General features: G+C 23.3%; 7 protein-coding genes across 7 annotated transcripts; 4 read left to right on the top strand and 3 right to left on the bottom strand.

Annotated features, from left to right (window-relative positions):
* Nucleotides 1-3,404: 3,404 nt before the first annotated feature.
* OCT59_007946 (uncharacterized protein) lies at nucleotides 3,405-3,731 on the top strand (the record flags this gene model as incomplete). The annotated part of the gene is made up of 1 exon (XM_025309664.2): nucleotides 3,405-3,731. One exon carries the CDS (start codon nucleotides 3,405-3,407, stop codon nucleotides 3,729-3,731), a length of 327 nt encoding a protein of 108 aa, XP_025165770.2.
* A 3,681-nt stretch (nucleotides 3,732-7,412) lies between these two features.
* On the top strand, nucleotides 7,413-8,037 carry OCT59_007947 (uncharacterized protein; the record flags this gene model as incomplete). The annotated part of the gene is made up of 3 exons (XM_025328616.1): nucleotides 7,413-7,494; nucleotides 7,574-7,669; nucleotides 7,766-8,037. 3 exons carry the CDS (start codon nucleotides 7,413-7,415, stop codon nucleotides 8,035-8,037), a joined length of 450 nt encoding a protein of 149 aa, XP_025165771.1.
* A 2,181-nt stretch (nucleotides 8,038-10,218) lies between these two features.
* On the bottom strand, nucleotides 10,219-10,719 carry OCT59_007948 (uncharacterized protein; the record flags this gene model as incomplete). The annotated part of the gene is made up of 3 exons (XM_066142133.1): nucleotides 10,219-10,308; nucleotides 10,374-10,450; nucleotides 10,620-10,719. 3 exons carry the CDS (start codon nucleotides 10,717-10,719, stop codon nucleotides 10,219-10,221), a joined length of 267 nt encoding a protein of 88 aa, XP_065999041.1.
* Nucleotides 10,720-10,771: 52 nt separating this feature from the next.
* On the bottom strand, nucleotides 10,772-11,029 carry OCT59_007949 (uncharacterized protein; the record flags this gene model as incomplete). The annotated part of the gene is made up of 1 exon (XM_066142134.1): nucleotides 10,772-11,029. One exon carries the CDS (start codon nucleotides 11,027-11,029, stop codon nucleotides 10,772-10,774), a length of 258 nt encoding a protein of 85 aa, XP_065999042.1.
* Nucleotides 11,030-11,847: 818 nt separating this feature from the next.
* OCT59_007950 (uncharacterized protein) lies at nucleotides 11,848-12,647 on the top strand (the record flags this gene model as incomplete). Its single annotated transcript, XM_066142135.1, has 4 exons — nucleotides 11,848-11,946; nucleotides 12,006-12,075; nucleotides 12,156-12,469; nucleotides 12,531-12,647. The coding sequence occupies 4 exons, from the start codon at nucleotides 11,848-11,850 to the stop codon at nucleotides 12,645-12,647; spliced, it is 600 nt and encodes a 199-aa protein (XP_065999043.1).
* A 4,046-nt stretch (nucleotides 12,648-16,693) lies between these two features.
* OCT59_007951 (uncharacterized protein) lies at nucleotides 16,694-18,826 on the top strand (the record flags this gene model as incomplete). The annotated part of the gene is made up of 10 exons (XM_066142136.1): nucleotides 16,694-16,830; nucleotides 16,899-16,985; nucleotides 17,061-17,117; nucleotides 17,198-17,442; nucleotides 17,505-17,745; nucleotides 17,854-18,004; nucleotides 18,078-18,155; nucleotides 18,230-18,459; nucleotides 18,628-18,715; nucleotides 18,794-18,826. The coding sequence occupies 10 exons, from the start codon at nucleotides 16,694-16,696 to the stop codon at nucleotides 18,824-18,826; spliced, it is 1,347 nt and encodes a 448-aa protein (XP_065999044.1).
* Nucleotides 18,827-19,356: 530 nt separating this feature from the next.
* On the bottom strand, nucleotides 19,357-21,304 carry OCT59_007952 (uncharacterized protein; the record flags this gene model as incomplete). The annotated part of the gene is made up of 5 exons (XM_025332889.2): nucleotides 19,357-20,210; nucleotides 20,284-20,506; nucleotides 20,572-20,915; nucleotides 20,990-21,154; nucleotides 21,223-21,304. 5 exons carry the CDS (start codon nucleotides 21,302-21,304, stop codon nucleotides 19,357-19,359), a joined length of 1,668 nt encoding a protein of 555 aa, XP_025165776.1.
* Nucleotides 21,305-22,998: the final 1,694 nt, after the last annotated feature.

The raw sequence follows: 22,998 nt of genomic DNA on the forward strand, positions 1-22,998 counted from the left end.
TTTAAACTAACTAAATTCTTTATTTAAAAAATTATTTAATAATATAGAGAGTAACTTATTTAATTCTATTATTATTTGTTTATACAATATTTACATATAATTTAAACTAGCTAAATTCTTTATTTAAAAAATTATTTTATAGATGGTAAGTTATTTATTTAATTCTATTATTACTTATTTATATAATATTTACATACAACTTAAACTAATTAAATACTTATTTAAAAAATTATTTAATAATATAGATTGTAAGTTATTTATTTAATTCTATTGTTACTTATTATATAATATATTACATATAATTAAACTAACTAAATTCTTTATTTAAAAAATTATTTAATAATATAGCTCGTAAGTTATTTATTTAATTCCATTATTACTTATTTATATAATGTTTACATATAATTTAAACTAACTAAGTTCTTTATTTAAAAACTTATTTAATAATATAGCTTGTAAGTTTTATTTACTAATTACATTATTACTTATATATATAATATTTACATATAATTTAAACTAACTAAATTCTTTATTCAAACAATTATTTAATAATATAGCTGGTAAGTTATTTTTTTGATTCTATTATTACCTATTTATATAATATTTACATATAATTTAAACTAACTTAATTCTTTATTTAAAAAATTATTCTATAGATGGTAATTTATTTACTTGATTATAATATTTATATATAATTAAACTAATTAAATTCTTTATTTAAAAAATTATTTATTAATATAAGCTCGTAAGTTATTTATTTAATTCTATTATTACTTATTTATATAATATTTACATATAATTTAAACTAACTAAATTCTTTATTTTAAAAATATAGCACGTAAGTTATTTATTTAATTTATTATTACTTATTTATATAATATTTACATATAATTTAAACTAACTAAATTCTTTATTTAAAATTATTTAATAATATATAGAGAGTAAGTTATTATTTCTATCATTATTTATTCATATAATAGGCCGCCCCAATTTGATTGTTTGTTTAACATCCAGAATTTATGAAGAATTTGAGGGGGGAGGAGTCTACAATAAACAAACAAACATAATATAACTTTTGGGAAATTCTCAAAATTCTGAAAAATCGTAATTTAAATTTAGAGGGGACTATATGTTTAATAGAATCCAGATTTTGAAAAACTAGGTACATTAAACAAATAATTAAATTGGAGTGGCCATATTTACATATAATTTAAACTAAGTTCTTTATTTAAAAATTATTTAATAATAGTTCGTAAGTCATATATTTAATTTTACTATTACTTATTATATTATATTTACATATAATTTAAACTAAATTTCTTTATTTAATAGATCGTAAGTTATAAGTTATTTATTTAATTCTATTATACTTATTTATATAATATTTACATATAAATAAATTAACTAAATTCTTATTTAAAAAATTATTTAATATATAGGGGGTAAGTTATTTTTTAAATCTGTTATTATTTATTTATATAATATTTACATATAATTTGAACTAACTAATTTCTTATTCGATAGATCGTAAGTTATAATTTATTTATTTAATTCTATTATTACTTATTTATATAATATTTACATATAATTTAAACTAACTAATTCTTTATTCAAAAAATTATTTAATAATAGGGAGTAAGTTATTTATTTAATTCCATTATTACTTATTTATATAATATTTACATATAATTTAAATTAACTAAATTCTTTATTCAAAAAATTATAATAATATAGCTGGTAAGTTTTTTTTTAATTCTATTATTACTTATTTATATAATATTTACATATAATTTTAAACTAACCAAATTCTTTATTTAAAAAATTATTTTATAGATGGTAAGTTATTTATTTAATTCTATTATGGCCATGACTAATATTTTAGAGGATGCAAAATCTTACGTGACACAAAATTAAGCATTTTTATTGGTTAAAATTAGTACTATATGTATAAATGAATATTATTGGTTAAAAGATCTTACCTGGGGGTGGATAAAGCTCCTTATGAAACTAATATTAGCTAATATATTTCACTGCCCTTATTACTTATTTATATGATATTTGCATATAATTTAAACTAACTAAATTCTTTATTTCAATAATATAGAGAGTAAGTTATTTATTTAATTCTATTTTTACTTGTTTATATAATAATTATATATAATTTAAACTAAATTCTTTATTTAAAAATTTATTCAATAATAGCTCGTAAGTTATTTATTTAATTCTATTATTACTTATTTATATAATATTTACATAGTATAGTTTAAACTAACTAAATTCTTTATTTCTAAAAATTATTTAATAATATAGCTTGTAAGTTACTTGTTGTTTCTATTTTTATATATTTTATATAATGTTTTGTTAATTGAGTTCTTTATTTAAAATTCTGTTACTTTAGTTGGTAAGTTGTGAAATACAGGTTATTATTATATATTTACGAAAAAACTAAGACATATATTATATTAAATTTCATTTAAATTATAGAGTAAGTTGTTAATTTTAATCTGTAATTTTTAATATAAACTTTAATATAATTTTAATTATTTAAATTTATAGATTTGGAAAAAGTGGAAATAAAATTATTGATAATTTTATTTTGGAAAAAAAATTAAAATGGCTTCCTTATGATAAATTCAAAAATGTTGTATATCTTGATAGAGGCGGATTTGGTACTATATACAAAGCTATTTGGCTAAATGATGATGGTGATAAAGAAGTAATTCTTAAATGTCATAGTAATTTATGTGAAAATTTAAATGAATTTTTAAATGAAGTATGATAATAATGTATTTTTAATTTAATTAATTTAAATTATAATTTATTTATACTAATACGTTATTATTTTTTTATAGTGGAAATATCATGAAAGTTGTTTAAACTCATATAGAATTATTAATTTTTATGGATTTACAAAAGATCCAGATACCTTGAAATATATGGTAGTAATGGATTATGCAAACAATGGTAATTTAAGAGTAAACTTAACAAGAATAATTAAAATTAATTGGTATCAAAAATTATATATGTTACATGATATTATTTCTGGACTTTATGATATACATCTACAAAATCTTGTTCATTGTGATTTTCATGATGGCAATATTTTAAATCATAATGAGAGGAAAATTTATATTAGTGATTTAGGATTATGTCAACCTGTAAAATCATTTTTGAAAAAATATGATATATTTGGTGTTATACCATTTATGGCACCCGAAGTTTTAAGAGGTAATTCTTATACTCCAGCTAGTGATATATATAGTTTTTCTATGATTATGTGGGAATTTACATCTGGGGTACCACCATTTAATAATATAGCACATGATTTTCAACTTAGTTTAAGTATTTGTGAAGGTGAGCGTCCTGAAGTTATTAAAAATACTCCACAATGCTATAAAGATTTAATGAAAAAGTGTTGGAATGAAGATCCATTAAAAAGGCCATCATCTGAAGAAGTGTACAATATTATTAAAGGATGGGTTCTTCCTCCTAATGAAATTAAAAATATTAATGAAGAATTAAAATGCAATATTATGGAATTTATAAATGCACCAATTGAGAATAACAATCTTGTTACTGAATTTCATCCACAAACATGTTATATAAGTCGTTTACTTGACTTTACTAGTAAAGAATTGAATGAAATTCTTGAAAGTGAAGATTCACAAACTTATTATGTAAGCTATTCTTCTACTGGTATAACTGAAGATTTGGATGACTGTAAAATTTAAAATTAGGTATGTTATATATAGTATTAAAGAAAAACTAATTTTGCAAATTATTTATATGGATTAATTTTTATTTATTAATTATTCAGGTATTAAAACAGAAGAAATCAACTAAGAATTAAAAGTTATTTGTTTTGATGTATTCAGTTTTTTATTTTATTTTTAGATTTATTTAAACACTAAGACTAGAGTAGTAAAATATTTACAGTTTCTTAATTTGTAATTTAAATAATTCCTTTTTTTTATGACTTATCCAATTACAAATATTAAATATTTATATTCTCTTTATTTTTTTAATTTACTTAGAATTATTTAAACACTAAGACTAGAGTAGTAAATATTTTACAAGTTTCTTAGTTTGTAATTAAATAAATCTTTTTTTTATAATTTTAGTTATCAAAATTTGCCATATGGGGACTTCATTCCCATAGTTAAATTTTTATTTTTGTTATTTTTTTATAAATATTTATTTTTTTGTATTTTTTTATATACATATTCTTTATTACCATTTATTATTTTTTTTCTTTTCGCACTTTATCCAGATGTTGAAAAGAAAATACTAAATAAAATTGATAAAAGTTATTTTCATTAATTTACTGTATTTAGTTAATATTAGCTAATGCGTTTATTTATTCATTTCTTAATATTTTATAATTTATTTTGTCTCAATACTTTTATTTTCTTAAATTTACAAATTTACTCAAAAATAATTTAATTAAAAATTTAATAATTTAATAATTTAATATTGTTTTATTATATAATCACTCATTAAAAAATAAAATATTACTAAACCAATCTTAAGAAATTAGTCGATACATTGTTAATTAATACCCTAATGCATATTTCAATAATTTCTTACCTTACGTAAGTAATTTTAAAACTATGAAAATAAAGACGGTGCCCAAAAAATTATTTTTGATTTCATTTTCAATCAAATCTGCCATATTAATTTTTCAAAAATAATTGCAGTTATATAGTGGTCAGTTTATAAAATTTTGCCATACAACTGTTATAAATTAGTATTGTCTGATTACTGTCCAAAAACATGATAATTATAACGAATATCGAACTGCCTGATAATTTAGTGATATACAAAATTTAATTCCTTTGTAGTTTCTTTCAAATTAGTTTAAAAACATAATTCAAACATCGAAATCAAATTAGTGTGTAATATTAAATTTTTTTCAGTTTGTTATTTCTATGATACATCGAAAAATCTTTAAAAGATAAAAAAATAACCATATTAATTAAAACTATAATAATTCTATATTTTAAAAATTTAAAAAGCAGTAAAAAATTGTCCAAAGTATTTCAAAATTACTAATGAAATCATGCAATAATAATAATGTCATAATTAATACTAGTTTAATAAAGCAAAATTAATTATTAATTTTGATTTTAAGTAGTGAAGAAGTTTACGGAATAAATCACGTGTAAAAACTTAGTTCATGAATATTTACATTATTAAATTTCAAATAAATTATTGTTGTGAATTACGATCAAGTAATTTACAATTAATCTCTTAATGTCACCTGTACGTCACTTCGGAAGAAAAAAAATTAAGATTTTAGTAATGATGAAAATATTCTTGCTTCACATTTATTTACATTAAATTTTATATTATAATTTCATAAATAAGTAAACATATAAATCATTTGATAAACGTTTATTGCACGAATAAGTCGAATAATCAATGATCGGCGGTAACTCTGGCCAAGCTTATAATTCCGGCCAGAATTAAAACTTCAATTCAATCATATGTCACGTGATATATAAGTTCGTAATTCGGGCCGGCACTATAGTTTCGATTTTTTATTCGATGATCGATTCCTGATCGGATTTTCGATTATTCAGTAAATTCAAAAACAATTCGGTAAAAGTTTATTATTATAAAATTGTTATTTTATTCATTTCTTGTGATATACTTTTATCTTATATAATATTGCATTAAGTTTATTGATTAAATAATATCATAGTTTATAAAATCAAATTAATACATCCCTATCCCTATAAAACCTATTCCATATTTTTTTATTCCATGTTATTTCCGTAAATGTAGTCATATTCACAGAGATTTTTACAGAAATTACGGATAAAAATTTTTATAGGGTAGGATGCAAAAGGAGTATTGAGAAATCAAAACACTATTACCTAATATCATATGTAAGTATTTTTTCATTGGCAATTTGTTAATTTGTGGTATAGAATTTCGTCTTTAACTGATCAATTGTTTCATATCTACTATTGAATATCGGGATATTACCTTCGGGATTCTGAGCTTCGGATTTTGTACCAAATCCATTTATCCAGGGTAACTACCCGGGATTTTCTTCATATGCCACATAGTATGATAGTCATATTTATTAACTTAGTACAGTAATTTTTCTATCGTACGTGCTAAATTTATTAATCATACTATACTGATTTACTATATACCACTGTTATTCCTATCCTCATTATTTTTTTTTAAAAAAAAAGAAATGTAAGATGTAACATGGAAATTATATTTGTTATCTGATGAATTTTCTAACTAATGTTGTTAAATATGGGAATGTTAACTTGCTCAAACAGTATAAAGCTGAACTTTAATGGAACAACTATTAAGAAATTGAGCTTGATGTTTAATTTAGGCATGTTAAGTATAAATTAAAATTTTGTATCGTTTTCTGATTTAAATTTAAAATAAATACCCATTTTTATATACGAACCTTCTCTAGTGATAATCAATTGCAAATTAAGGAATTGTGGATTATTGGCATACTAAACTTGACGATCTTTAAAATTCGTTTACATATGAAAATTACTGCACTACAATAAATCTGAATCGATTGAATGATTTCTAAATTCTTATTTCTTATGAACTTAATATCTAACTTTCTTCCGAATATAACGTAGATTGGTTAAGTGAGTAACGTGAAGTCACATGTTTATCTACTACTCGCTATAATAGCATTTGCATACACTTCGGATCTTATGCAACAAAAACTGGTTTATATATCTATTACACTATTGAAACGCTAATAAAATGCGTTAACTCTCCAAAATTGCTATAATAAAACAGAAAACCCTAATTTAGAAATTATTAATTTATACATAACCCCAAATTTATATTGTTATAGCATATCATTTAATATTTTTATCATTTTTAGCGGTGATGAGTCGTTAAAACAAATGTCGATGAAACGTTTGTGCGCTTGTCAGTGAACCGTTTTCCGGTGAAATTTCCAGAAAAATATATATCATCGCATGTGATATTCGGACTTAGTTTAAATTCGATTGTAATAAATTGTAATAGGTCAATAAAATATTAAATTGAATACAAGCCATCTTTACCTCGTATAATGAAAGGTCCGTACTCCGTAGTCTAGATAAGGAATGATTATAGCACAATTATGTTCATTTTCTGATGGATCTTAAGGGGTAAAATTTCAAAATAGGAAATAATGGTTAACGATTAAATTATACAGCCTAGATTCTGCCGATCGTGTAACAAATGAAATATACAAAATTAAATTTTCATTTTTATTTTTTTTTTATTTTCCTGCAATATCCCTAAAATAATGCCAGTATTGGATGTTTAATGTGGTAATATTATTCCGATATATATATATATATATAAAACTAGCAGAATAAAAGTTCCTATAATTATTCTTCTTGGTTTTACTAAACAAAATCTCATCAATCATGAACCACATAGCTTTTATTATTGTATCATTTCTTATATTCTACAAAACTTTTGCTTTTAAATATTTTAACAATTGTAGTGGTAAGTCATCTAGTAAGAACGATTTTTATTTATTTTTCCAAGGTAACTAATATTAATAATCCATCTATTTTTTAAAAAGATGGTCCTGCTTTTGATGGCATTGACGACATTGTATTCCTGTCAAATCATCAGATTGAATTAATATTAGAAGGACCAAAACAAGCAGAAAATTCCGGTAATTTCCCATGTTGTTTGCAACAGGGACCAATGATTATTAGTAATTATACCTTTTATAATAGAAATCACTCCCTTATATATACTATTATACCAGAAAAAACAAATGAATGGGTAAATGAATACACTGAGAACAGTATCTTAAATGTGGATGATTGTACGAATGGAACCTTTAATTGTAATACAATTTATCAAGGACAATATCATTACACGCGGGCTGACAATTATGATCCCAACCATTTTTTCTCTCCAGGAGAGAATATCGGGGTTGGATTAACTGTATATGCTAAATGTTTTCAACATATAGAAACGGTTTGTTTAACTTCTTGTTGGTTTACCGCTGGCATAATTTATAATCCACCATCATAAATGGATTTTTTTATTCTTGTGATGATTATTTTTATAACATCTGTACGATTAACTTACAATAGTAATTTTACTTATTTTACATCTAGTCAATACTTATGATAATATTTATATCGTTAACAAAAATTTTTTTTTTTTTTTTGAAACAATTCCGCCGATCTAAGAATCGGCCTTTCAAAAAAAAATAAACAATAGAAATTTTTTTTTTAAAAAAAATACTAAATTTCTTTATAGTGTTATACAGTGATTAAGATTTATATTACTAATATATTGATTTTTATCTAAAAGAAATAACTTTGATTATATTGTTATTTTTGAAATAAAAAAATTTGTTTTATAAAATGTGTATAAACAACGTGAAATTTAATTTGAAATTCTTAATAGGTTTATCATTATATAACCAAAAAATTTTAAGAAAGTTTTAGATAGATCGATTCACATAATTCCTATCGGGACATGCGGAATTCTATGAATCATGTGAAATTTCATATACAGTATAATCATTTGGTGAATAAATTTCCAATAACCACATGAGGAAATTTTTTTTCGATGTAAGATCTACAGAGAATCAATTAAGAAAATCCTAAGACACATGGAAGTGGATCTACAGATTTAGAGTTCGTTACACATGGATTAATTAGGGAGTACTATGAAGAAATTGTTAATTTATTACGGAGAAACATTAACTGAATATTTATGTATGGAGAAATCATATGAAATGTTATGGGAAATATTTAGGGTATACGATGATCATTTTGATTTGTAATTCACTGTCTAAAAGAGTAACGTGGTTTTTTGTAAAGACATAAAATTTTTTTGAAAAATTAAAAACCTTTTACAACTTTACAAAGTATTATTTACTTGTTATATTATTTACTTGTTATAAGAAAAGTTTATATGTTAGTATTTTAAACGCAAAACTATTAATAATATAAAGTAGTAGTATTTGCATGGGTTGAGTTTTTTCACATGAACGAACCATATTAATAAATATATAAAGTAGCATATCAACTGCTTAAAAATCATTATTTTATTAATATATATAATATATTTATAAACTTTAATTATTAGTCATTATGTATGAAATAATATTACATTAATACCTGATTACTTTAATTACTTCTTATTTCAATCTTTCTTTCTGACGTTCTTTCTTTTTTTGTAATATTTTTTCGGTTAGTGTAATTCCTCATAATTTATAAATCTCCCTATCGCTGATCAAGAAGTACCCCATTTTTTTGAGGGATGTTCTGATCATGAGGGTATCATGCATATCAGCTGATCAAGTAAATATCCGCAGTAAAAAGTTTCGTAAATTTTATTTATTCTATCATTATATAATTATAAAGACTTAAAATACCTTTACTTCTTCAAATATTTAGCAATTAAAGCTCATTAAAATTTATAATTATTCTAATAACTATCCTAAGAAATTTATTATTGAATACTGAATCTGGACAGCGCTATACTTATCATTAACGAAATTAACGAAGAATATTTGTTATATATCTATCATTCATTTCAAACACTTCAATAAATCTATTTGGAAAAAGTTTAGGAAAAAAGATAAGTTTAAAAATAAAACCTGAACTATATAATATTGAAATTACACAGAAAAATAAATAGGGCACACGAGATCAGTCGATATAGATTATAAATGACAAACATGGTAAGAGATTTATCATTTTGAAACATAAATTTATTCTTATTAGACAAAACATAATTAAAATATCATTTTTTGATTTACAGTATATACATTATAAATAGTTTTATTTAAGAACAATAATTTACTTACTAAATTGCGAAAAGAAGTCTTTTGTAAATGATGCTGTAATACAATCTATATATTTTATTATAATGTACTTGCAACAGATATTCTAGAATTCAAATGATTCAAACATGGCTTTGCAATTATCTGATTTCCTGTATCAGTCGTTGGATTAAATTTAGGAATTTTATTTAAAAAACAGACAATTAAAGTGACTTTAATTTTCTTAATTTGATCATCATGATACTTGGATATTTTTTCAATCTAAATATTAAGATAAATTATTATTTAATAATTAAGAAATCAGAGTAATCCTCATATTTATTTGTAACGCAGTACAGAAAAAAATATACAGTACATACCATTAAACTAATAGCAGAACAAAAAAAAAGCATCCCATTGGCCAGATTGTATCATTAGTCGCATGTGCTCTGGTTGTCTTTGAGTTTATTGAGATGGATATTTATTTCTGAAAATAAATCAGCAATCATATATTTCCAGTATGGCTATATGTTTATTAATACCATTAATAAATACAAAAAAAAAGAAATAATAAAATTCTTAAATATACCTTAATCAAATCAATATTATTCTTGCAATTTCTAGAACCTTTAAGTGAATTGCCAACATCAATTTTCCAGTTTTCCACTTGATTTTATGAGGTTTTTTAATGAATCCAATTCTTTAACATCAGTTTATGTTCTTGACATATTTTCAACAACATTTAAAGAATTGGAATTGATTCTACAAAATGAATTTGATTTGCAAACAACTAAACATTAATATTGAATGTTTATTATAATATTTGATATATTACCTTGTGAAGAAGGTTTGTGAAATAGAATATGATTAATTTTCATTTCTGTTCCTATCAGATTCTTGATCTGAACCACTAGAATAAAATTCATTTTCTTCATAATTTAGTTTTTGATTTTCAAGAAATTGAAGAAATTTTTTTTTTTTCAGCAACTATGTATTTAAAATAATTCTTCTTTGATGGTTGGTATCTTGCATTGAACTTTCCATACTAACTTTTTCATTTTCATTAAGATGATCATTTGCTTGAATTGGTGGCGTAATAATTTCAGAAAATAAAGTTGTTTTTTGAAACAAATTGAATAATTGTTCTTTTTCCTTTGAAGTTCTCTTTGGAATATTTTCATGAATATGTTCATCGTTTGTTCCTGAGATGATAGTTTGGATGATGAGAGTATATTTCATTATCATTATTTTGTTTCTAAAATTGGTTTTCTTATTTTCTTTTATCTTGCAATTTTGTATTATTTGTATAATTATTTTTCTTGAGAATTTTTTAGTAATTCTATCACTATGGTGTTATGGTTTTGTTTTGTCATATTATTTTCTTGAAATTTTTCATTATTTTTAATTATTGGAAAAGAAAAAATTATTGGAAAATAAAAATGAAAAATAAAAAAAAAATCATTAAAGTCTATTTATAGCCAATAAAGTTTAATTTGCATATGATAATTACTTCTTTGTGTTACACAAATTATTAATTTATATCTCAAAAGAAACCTTATATTTATCAGATTAATTTTCACAGCAGAAATTTTACAAATAAGAAAAAAAAGTTAATCCAATTCTATCAGTTCAACAAAATTATTTATCAGTGTAAATATTCATTAAATTGCTATGTATTTCTATAATAAAATTTTTAACTTCTAATATTCTAAGGCACATTTTTTTATTTTATATAAATAGAATGAAGTTTACATTTAATAATTGTGGAATTTTTTAATAAAGGAACTCATGAGTTAACATTACTTGGTTTTGATCAATTAGCAATAAAAATTAATACAACGAATTAGGGCATAATAATACCAAAAAAAAAACCTTATTATTTGTTATTTGGTGACTATTACTATAATAACCTCAAAATAATTTATTTTTACGACTCTCTGAAAATTGATCTTAAATTTGTTTTCTTCTCTTAATGGTTTCCACTTAATTTTGGGTCCAACAAACTACCATTGTATTTTAGATAGAAATAATAAACAATATCTGAAATTCACTTGGAAAAGAAAATGGGTGTAACTGTTGGTCCAGAGAAAAGGGAAAAAAATGAAAAAAATGATACGATTATTGAGGACGAAGATGATGAAGAAAATTCAATGATTTCTGCGGTGCGTATGAATTATAAATTTATTTTGATACTTGTAATTAATATTTTCTTTTTTTTTAGGCTTTTAGCTCAGAGGATGATCCAACATTATCATATTTGACATTTAGGTTTTGGGTTTTGAGCACGGCGAGTACATGTTTTTCATTATATCATTGGAAAACTATAATGACCCATAATTTTATATTTAGTTTTTCACATCACTTTGCGCAGCAATATCACAATTCTATCATTTTCATCCAAATAATGGAGATTTTTCACCTTTTTTGTGGTGTTTGTATCTTATGTTGCTGGAAGATGGATGGCAAGAGTATTACCAACGCAAAAATTTCAAATTTTGCGATGGAGCTTTAGTCTCAACCCAGGTTTGGTTTAGTTGTATTTTGAGAAATATTTATAATATTCTCAACAATGATGATATTCAATTATTGTTTTTTTACTTTTGTTTGACAGGACCATTCAATATCAAAGAACACGTTTGTATATTTGTAGCGACAGGTGCTGGCGGTGGTTCAGCTTACGCTACGGTATGTTTTAAGCGTTTCTACATGTCAAATCATTAACTAATAAGGCAGGATTATATAATAGGATATTATTTCCATACATACAAGAGCTTTTTTATCATCACTCAATCAATTTTGGTCAAGGTTTTCTTTTGCTTATGAGCACACAGATTATAGGGTATGGTTTCACGGGATTTCTTAGAAAATGTAAGATTAGCAGGAATGACCGAAATTTGGAAATACTTGATTTTTTATTTTTATTTGTATTTTATTTTATTTATATTTTATTTTATTTTATTTTATATAACAATAGATCTTGTTCATCCACCAAGTATGATTTGGCCATCCAATCTTCACCCCAGCCAAATGATCGGTATAGTTTCTAAGCTAAGTGGGCATGCACTACATCCTAGCTTATAAACTGCCCATGGGCCAGATTAGCCCACGAGATCTGATTGGTCCAAACAACTTACCAACATTTTAATTACAAATAAGGCAATTTTATAACTTTTGACTGGATATTTACTTATAAACTCATAGTCAAGGATTGCATTAATGTACATTTTGTACCACCTTGTAACTATAAAGAAGGCAAAAATTTTTTTAAGGTTACACATTAATTTGGCCAGAATTAAGATAATTTCGCCCAGCAAAATTTGGCCGGAATTATAAAACAGACATAAATGTCCATTTGCAAATTTGGCCAGAATTATAAAAACGGACATAAATTTAGCCGGAATTATAAAACGGACATAAATGTCCGTTTGCAAATTTGGCCAGAATTATAAAAATGGACATAAATATAAATTTGGCCAGAATTATAAAAACGGATATTTATGTCCGTTTTTGTAAATTTGGCCAGCATTATGAATGTAAATATTTTAACTAATTATTCAGTAATCATGAATAAATAAATTATATTTTGTTGTCTTTGTCTCATCAAAATATGCTAAATAGTGGAATTTCTATTATCAATAAATAAAAGTTATTAGCATTTATAAATATTTAAAAATATAAAAAATTATTTCAAGAAAATGTTAATATTTTATTATTTATTTATTAATCCTAAAGGTATAAAACTGCTACCATTTAAAATATCTCAAAAAAACAATCTAACAAGCTATATATATTTTATCTTTCTATTTGTAATTACTTGATTTCAAGCTAAAGCAGTTTAGCTTTTAGCAATTTAATGTAAATATTTAATCAGATAATAGACATTTGTTTTTTTTTAAATCAGAATACTAGATATTGTTTTATAATTTATTTAATATATAAAAGTTATATGAACATTGTGTTTTATAAATATTATATGAAAATTTTGTAAAGAAAATTTACAAAAATTTATAATTGATATAATTAATTAATAATTTAATTTATTATTCTAATTGTTATAAAATAATACATTACATGCTATTTATAGAAGTTTACTACTTTAATATAATATATATATATTACATTAAGAATATATAAATAAATTATTTAATTATCCAATTCATTATATACTATTTATTTAATGTTATTTGGCATTTAAAAAATTGGTTTATTGAAAAAATATTGACTTTTGGTTTTTTTATTTTTAAAATTGCCAAAAAATTAGATCTTTTAATTATTAATACACAGTGAAATTCGATAAACCAGATCTATCGGTTCCACTAAAAATATCCAGTTTATCGGGATATCCAGTTTAGCGAAAAAATTTCGATATATTGAAAATCTATTATATTGAATTTTTAAAAAATTTTCATGCTAATAAAACTAATATACACTATAATTTGATTTTTTCATGTTATAGAGGTCATGAAAATGAATATAAAATATTTTAATTGAATATATAAGTAATACTTAACTTCAGCCGGAATTAAGATTTTTATAATTCTGGCCAAATTTAAGATTTACCGAATCACGTTACTTAAATTTTATTGGTTCCCAGTCACGTGATCCAGTTTATCGAATCATTTTTACTATAGCTGGTTAGAAAATTGATCCGTTATAGCGAATATTGAGCTTTTACTAGTAAACTCTGGTATATCGAGCCTATTTTAATATACGTGATTTGGTTCCAGCAAAAAAGTCTGGTTTAGGTCCAAATCTGGTTTATCGAATATCCGGTTTATCGAATTTCACTGTGTATATTAAATATATGTGGAAGTTACATATATAAATATACCTATCTAGTATTTAGTAGTAAATTAAATATATGTGAAAGTTATATAAACATATTGGTATTTGGTATTTAAAATTATTTTATTAATTAAAATATTTTTTTTATTATTAGATACAAATTATTTTAAAAATTGTCAAAAAATTAGATTTTTTAATTATTAGTACATTACATATGCAATTTAGAAATTGAAAAATTATTTTATTAATAGGTCATTGATTTTATTTTAGTTTTATTCTTTTTTTTAATTAGATATAATTTTTTTAAATATTATTAGAAAATTAAATGATTTGATTCTTTTAATTATTAGTATATTATTATATCTATAGAAGTTGAATAAACATATCTATTTAATGGAATTTAATATTTAAATTATTTTATTAATATAAAATTTAATTTTTGTTTTGTTTTTATTTACAGTATTTTTTATTTTTTTATTTTTATTTATTTTTTATTAGATACAAATTATTTTAAATATTGTTAGAAATTGGATCAACAAAATCATTTATTAAAAAATTTGGATTTGCAAATAATTGCAATAAATGTTTATCAGTACATTTCGCAAATCCAAATTTTTTTTAATGAATGATTTTGTTGATCCAATTTCTAACAATATTTAAAATAATTTGTATCTAATAAAAAAAATAAAAATAAAAAAATAAAAAAATAGTAAATAAAAACAAAACAAAAATTAAGTTTTATATTAATAAAATAATTTTAAATATTAAATTCCATTATTAAATAGGTATGTTTATCTAACTTCCATAAATATATAATGTACTAATAATTAAGAATCAAATCCTTTAATTTTCTATCAAATTTTAAATAATTTAGATCAAATAAAAAAAAATTAATAAAATCAAAATTAATCAATGTTAATTGCTAAATTACATTAAATAAGTATGTTTATTTAACTTCCATAAATATGTAATGTATTAATAATTGAAGGATTTAAATTTCTGACAATTTTTAGATCTAATAAAAAAAGTAAATAAAAAACAAAAAAATTAATGATTTAATTAATAGCATAATTTTTAAATAATAATTAAAAGATATAATTTTCTGCATTTTTGAAATAATTTGTATTTAATAGTAAAAAATAAAAACAAAAAATCATTTTTTAAATGTTAAATAACTTAAATTTACAATAAAAAAATTTTTTTTTAGTTAAAATATACCAAATTGCTAAAAGTTAAATTGCATTAACTTGTCATCAAGTAATTGTAAAAAAATAATACATAGCTTGTTGGATTGTATTGAGATGTATTAAATGGTAGGAGTTTTATACCTTTAGGATTAATAAATAATAAGATATTTACATTGTTTGAAAAGAATTTTTTTGAATTCTTAAATATTTCCAAATGCCAATAACTTTCCATCTATTGATGATATAAACCACAATTTAACAATTTAACATGTCTTGATGAGACAAAGCTAACAAGTTTTAATTTGTTTTTTCTATGATCACTGGATTATGATAAATTGATGCAATTTATAATATTTGCATTTATAATGCTGACCAAATTTACAAAAACAGACATTAATGTCCATTTTTATAATTCCGGCCAAATTATGTCCGTTTTTATAATTCTGGCCAAATTTGCAAACGGACATTTATGTCTGTTTTATAATTCTGGCCAAATTTTGCTGGGCGAAATTATCTTAATTCTGGCCAAATTAAAGTGTAACCTTGAAAAAATTTTTGCCTTTTTTATAGTTACAAGGTGGTACAAAATGTACATTAATGCAATCCTTGACCATGAGTTTATAAGTAAATATCCGGTCAAAAGTTATAAAATTGCTTTATTTGTAATTAAATGTTGGTAAGTTGTTTGGACCAATCAGATCTCGTGGGCTAATCTGGCCCATGGGCAGTTTATAAGCTAGGATGTAGTGCACGCCCACTTAGCTTAGAAACTATGTCGATCATTTGGCTGGGATGCCAATCTTGTAATCGCGTCCATGTATAATACACTTCATGGCAGCAAGTCTGAAATACGTGACAGACTTCGGATATTCGTTATCACATTTTTAATCATGTTCGTTTGGCAATTCATGCCAAGGCACATGTTCACTTAACAAGTATGGCTATATTATGCATAATAGCTCCATATAGTAGGATAATGAAGATATTAGGAAGTGGTTATCATGGTGTAGGGAACCTAAATTTTACATTGGATTGGAATGCAATTGGACAACCCAGGCCGTTATATATTCCATGGTTGGTAATAGACAAAAACCTATAAAATTGAGTTCAAATATTTATCAACTATAAAATGTTTTGTTTAGGTGGGCTCAAGTAAATCATTATGTCAGTATAATTATTGGTGTATCATGTATGGATCATTACCCGCTTTTATATCATTTTAATTTCTTGTAAGAATCAAAATTTTCGTTCGAATTTGTTTATGATCGTTTTGTATATTTAATTGTTTCAACATAATTAAATAGGAAAGCACAAAGATTTCCATTTTCATCCACACTTCCTTTAGACAAATATGGACAAAAGTAAGCGATACGGTTTGATTCCAAAACTTTGAATATCAACATAAAGATTATAAACTAATAAAAATTTTTTTTTTTAATAGATATAATCAGACATTAATTATTGATAGGACAACCAGATTTTTAAATGTTACAGCTTATGATAATTATAGCCCAGTATATTTATCAGCCACCTTTGCTGTTAATTATCTATACTCTTTCATTTCGATTACCGCAGTCATGAGTTATGTGTTCTTATTTCATGGTAAAGATATTTGGAAAAGGTTCAAATCTAGTCAAGATGAAAAGAGACATGATATTCATTCCAAGTTGATGAGCGTTTATCCAGGTATATTGTTGAAATTTTACGCTAATACAGATGTTGTGGATAATAAATCATTCAAATTTTAGAAATTCCAAATACTTGGTATTTTACAATATTCTTCATTATGTTATTAATCGCAATCGTACTTGGGTATATGATGACGGAGGTGAATTTACCGTGGTGGGGATTGCTTATGGCTATAAGATTATCAATAATTATGGTGCTTCCAATTGGGTTGAATGTGTTAGCTGAAATAATTTGTGGTTACGTCCTCCTTGACCGGCCTATCGCCAATGTATACTTTAAATGTTATGGTTTTGTAATAATGTATCAATGCCTTTTCTTGGTTTCCGATCTTAAACTTGGTAATATAAATAGTGTTTTAATTGATTCATGTGTATATTGTTAATCAATATCTATTTCTTTATTCAAAAGTCATTATATGAAAATTCCTCCATGTTCTATGTTTATTTCTCAATTATATGGCACAGTTGTCGGAGATTTTATGAATTATTGGGTTTTAAGACTTATTATTTCTTCAAAACGACAATTTCTTGATGGTACAATGGAAGATCCAACCGGTCAAGTAAGTTTCAAGTATTTCATGTTTTTTTTCTTTAACTTGAAATTAACAATTCGCACCTTTTGAAAAATAATAGGTATCAGGGTATCATACACAAGTTATTAATACAGCTTCAATAGTGTGGGGTTTGATTGGACCTGCAAGAACATTTGGTGTAAGAAAATCTAATTATTTTTAATGTTATTTCTCGCACAATTAAATGTTCTAATTAGATCTTTTTTAATATAGCCAAATTCCCTATATCGCCCGCTTCTTTGGGGTTTTTTAATTGGAGTCTTTGTGCCAATTCCATTTTATCTATTACATCGAAAATATCCAAAATATAGATTTGATTTAGTGAATGTACCTTTAATTTGTAATGGATTACAAATAATTCCTGAATCTTATACAAATTTTATTATTATGGGATTCTTAGCAAGTTTTGCAAGTCAATTCTATACCTATAGATACAAGAATCAGTGAGTTATATAAATTGAAATTATATTTAAAGTTTTTATTTTCTAATAATACATTTCTTTTTTTTTTTAATATTTTATAGATTATGGAAAAAATAGAAGAGCTTATTCCTTTATTATAATCATTGATTTGATCGAACATTTTCACATTTAATACTTGATTTTTTTTAGATATAATTATGTGATTTCTGCATTGTTCGATAGTGCAACTCAAATGGTCAGTCTGGTTATATTCATATTTTATAACGGGATTATCCAGGTAAAAATATAATTTGATGTATCAACTGATAGCTTTATTTTTATTTTTAAAGTTATTGATATATATTTGTAATTTAAGATTAAATTTCCAGAATGGTGGGGAAATAACTGAGAATCTCAGGGAGAATAATGTTTTGCTGCAGATTAATAATATTTATAATATTTATTCATTAGGGTTTTTTTTTTAAAAAAAAGGACATTGCCAGAGTGTTGAGAGTTTAAAGGCGTGACATGGATTTAAAAGCTCGATTTTATTTATTCTATTTGCAATCTTTAACATATCATATGTAAAAATAAACAATTTACAGAGCAGGATATATATAAATAAAGCACTAAAACAATTATTTAATTTATTTATTTTAAATATAATAACTTCTTTAATATGTCCAATGTTTAAATTTTATAACTGTCAATAAAATCAACAATAATTAAGGAAAAAGATATTAGCTGATAGTCGGTGTTCTCATGTTTTTTATGTTAATATATTTAATCGCACATATCTGTATGCCTAAGAAAGTCGTATTGTATTAAAAAGTGGTATCTTTGAAATACTTTATAGCTATCGTATGATTACTTTTTCGTTGATTGTAATTATTTGTATTCCAGTTTTTTTTATTCAATTTACAAGAATATTATGCTTTATCAGGTGATAAAACTATTTTCAATGAGTTCATCTATGCCAATAAGAGTATTCCCACGAAATTTGGCCCAACAAGAGATACTTTCCGGATTCAGGAATATTCCCAAAGTAGGTATACTAATAATTTTCTCTCTTTCACATAAAATATTGTCTGAGGAAACAAAATATGACTTTTCAATAACTACCGGAATGCTAAATCTAGCAATGGGGGGTACACTTTTTTTATATCTTTCAATTATATCTTTATAAGTAGCATGAATTGCTTCCATTTTCATTTCAATTATATCATAAATGTCTTTATTACATAATCTTCTTATATAATATTGTGGTTGTAAGGAAATTGAATTGTTGTTATCCTTCAATGTTTTTTTCTTATTTTCCTGTGAAACAAAATTTATACCAACAAAAAATCTTTTATCCCATAATACAACTTGACCATTCTGAATTATTACAATATTTTTTGTTTCTTCTTTAGATGTAAATGGTTGTCTACAAAATGTCAAATTTCCATAAGGTATGTCCGAAACGTAATTAACTTTTTTTTCATAACATAATAAAACATTATTCAATGTAATATTGTTGTATCTTGAAGTCTTGTTATGTGAAAGGAGAATTTGAGATATTTTAGAAGATAAAGTGGAAAAAGACAATATATGATCATAAAATCTCAATACAGATTCTAATCTTGGAGGTTGTTCCAAACATTTAACAAATGTTATTATTTTACTTATTATTCTTGTAGCTAAATATTTCTGTAATATCCAATGAAAAGATGGAATTGGATCAGGTAAAATTAATGTACAAATTCCATTATTCTTATCAAATTTAATCCTTGAATGATTTATGATTTCATTCGCTGTGATATAAAAAAAAAAAATTATTTAATTAAATAAGATAAATCTTGCATATGCATATTTTTTTCCAAATACCTTCTGAATTTACACAATTTTTATGATATTCCATGTGGCTCATGAACCTTGATAATCCTTCTGTAGTTAAAGGTTCATATTCTTCTTTTCCTTCAATATAATATTTTTTATTAAATTTATTCAATGAAAATCTTACAACATTTCTTTTATGATCCATTGATTGATTTGAAGGATCTTCAACCCAAGGAATATTAGCCTTAATACAAGTTTCTTTCAATCTATCCTGATAAGTATATATTTATCAATTAGAAAGAAATGGAAAAAACACCAATTTTTGATGAGTAATACCTTTGTTACAAATAATAATGGTCTAACAGTTTGTAATCCAATAGCTTCAATATTTCTTATAACAGGAAATTTACTTATAATAGACATTGAAGCCAATCCATTAATTCCACTTCCTCTTGATAATCTCATTAATAAAGTTTCTAATTGATCATTTAAATGATGTCCTACAAATAATGATGAAATTTTATACTCATTACATCCTTTTGCTAATAATTTATATCTTTCAATTCTAGCAAATGTTTCATACTGTGATTGTGTAGGAAATGGAGAATTAGAATTATTAATTGTTAAATCTGAAAGGTCAACCCTTTTCCATTGAATTTTCATTATTTGATTGTTAATCTCTAAATAAAAAAATGTAAAAAATGTATTGTTAATTTTATCAATATAAATTAGTATTTAAAGTTTAAAAGTTTACCTAATGTAGATAAAATATTAGAAACTTGAAATGCTTCTTTTGTGCTCTCTTCTCTTAATTGATGATCAATGATAAAAGCTGTAATCTGATTTCCTGATTTTTTACAATATTGATTTAATAAATAACATAATGCCATACTATCTACTCCTCCTGATACTGCAACTCCTATTAAAATTGAGTGACATTTATTTCATTAAATAGGAAATTGAATGAGAAAAAAAAAAATTCTATACCTATTCTTTCTTTATACTTTAAATTTACTTTACTCATGAATCCTGAAAATTCTTTCACAGAAATTGGTAATCTTGAAGTCATTTTTTTTTAAAGTGAAAAAGTGAGTTACAATAAAAAAAAATATAGGAAGGTTATTCCTGACCAGGACTAATATTATTATCTATAAAAATAACAATTTATTGAACTTGTAATAATAAATTTATTTTAAATGAATCAGATATTTTTTTAAAAAAACTTCCTATTTAACATTCTATGTATAAAGGGATTATTATGGTGAGAGGTTGGTTAATAAAACATTGTAATTTCATAAAAATAGTAATTTATGATATATTTGTATATGATTAGTAATCCGATCGTCTATATATATACAAAGTAAATTCAAACAATTAAACATCTGCAATCATGAAAAATTTCTCCTTTTGGAAGGTTTCACTAATTCCCACATAAATTGTGCTTCACAATAAGAATGCTTGCCAAAACTATTTTTTCAAAATTTTAGTTTAGTCAAAATTCAATCCAAAACTATTTTTTATAATAAATTTAATTGCTGAAAATGTTTTTATGCTTTTCCAAAACTAATTATAATTTAGGAAAGTTTCAGATTTACCAATTTTTTCATTAAAAATAAAGTTTTTGAGTTTCAGATTTTTTTGAATTTTATCATTAAATAAGTTTTGGCAGCAACATTACTTCACAATATAAAATAAGATGTATAATAAAATGATTTTATTAATTTAACTGATCAATTAATGAAATGTAAAAAGTCTTCCAGAAGATTTAAAATTAATATATATTATAATAAAATGCTTAAATTTTTATTGCAAATATGTATTACTTAATAAAGGCTAGTAAAGTGCTTAATGTTTTAAAATGTTTTTAAAATGCCAAAATTGTTTTATTCACAACTAAGGTTGCTTGTCTAAACCTCTTCAAAATCCTACGATTAGTTTCATCAAAATTTTACTATAGATTTATTATAGTTTCGGCAGAGTTTTGGCAGTTTTGGCATTTATAATAAGTTTTGGCAGTTTCGTCTTTCTCCAAAGTTTCGCCAGTTTTTTAATATAACTTTAATATAGTTTTGGCAGAATTTCGCTTTTCGGCAAAATGCCATCTTGCCTAAACCCTAGGTTTCGGCAAGCAACCTTATTCACAACATATTTATTATTGAATTAATGACATACCAAGCAAGTTTATTTCATTAGTTTCTTTATTTACCATATTTTTGCCATATTATTTGACAGTATTTCTCTTAAAACTGTTCAGTTGGCTAGAAAATTTAAAAGAAAAATGGCAGAAAGACCTAATATTGGAATTCATAGTATTATTTCAGGTAAGAAAAGGGACTGTAGAGAAAGTACAAAAAAAATGTTTGAACAAATTCAAAAATGTATTTTATATAGAATGAAACAAAAATCATACCTTTTGATCTAAAGGGAAAAACAATATCCTTACACATATTTATCTAATACTGATTCTCACTATTTGGATATTTGGAATAAGTTCTGAGTTCATTCTAGATCTTTTTGCTGTAAGCAAATTTCCTGCTGAAGGAAAAAAAAAAATTTTTTTTATAAATAACAAAGAATTGTGTTTCAATAGTCATATGGTAATTTCGTGGTTATTATATAAAATAAGTAAATTTTAATCTGCTATTGATCTGCTATAAGATATGATAAAATTTCCTAATTTATATTAAAAATAAGTATTGTCAACTTCTTACTATCTTGAAATTTGGTCAAAATTATGCAAAATGAAAATCGGACCTTTTAAAA

Source organism: Rhizophagus irregularis, chromosome 16, assembly GCF_026210795.1.
Source record: "Rhizophagus irregularis chromosome 16, complete sequence".
Classification (NCBI taxonomy): domain Eukaryota; kingdom Fungi; phylum Glomeromycota; class Glomeromycetes; order Glomerales; family Glomeraceae; genus Rhizophagus; species Rhizophagus irregularis.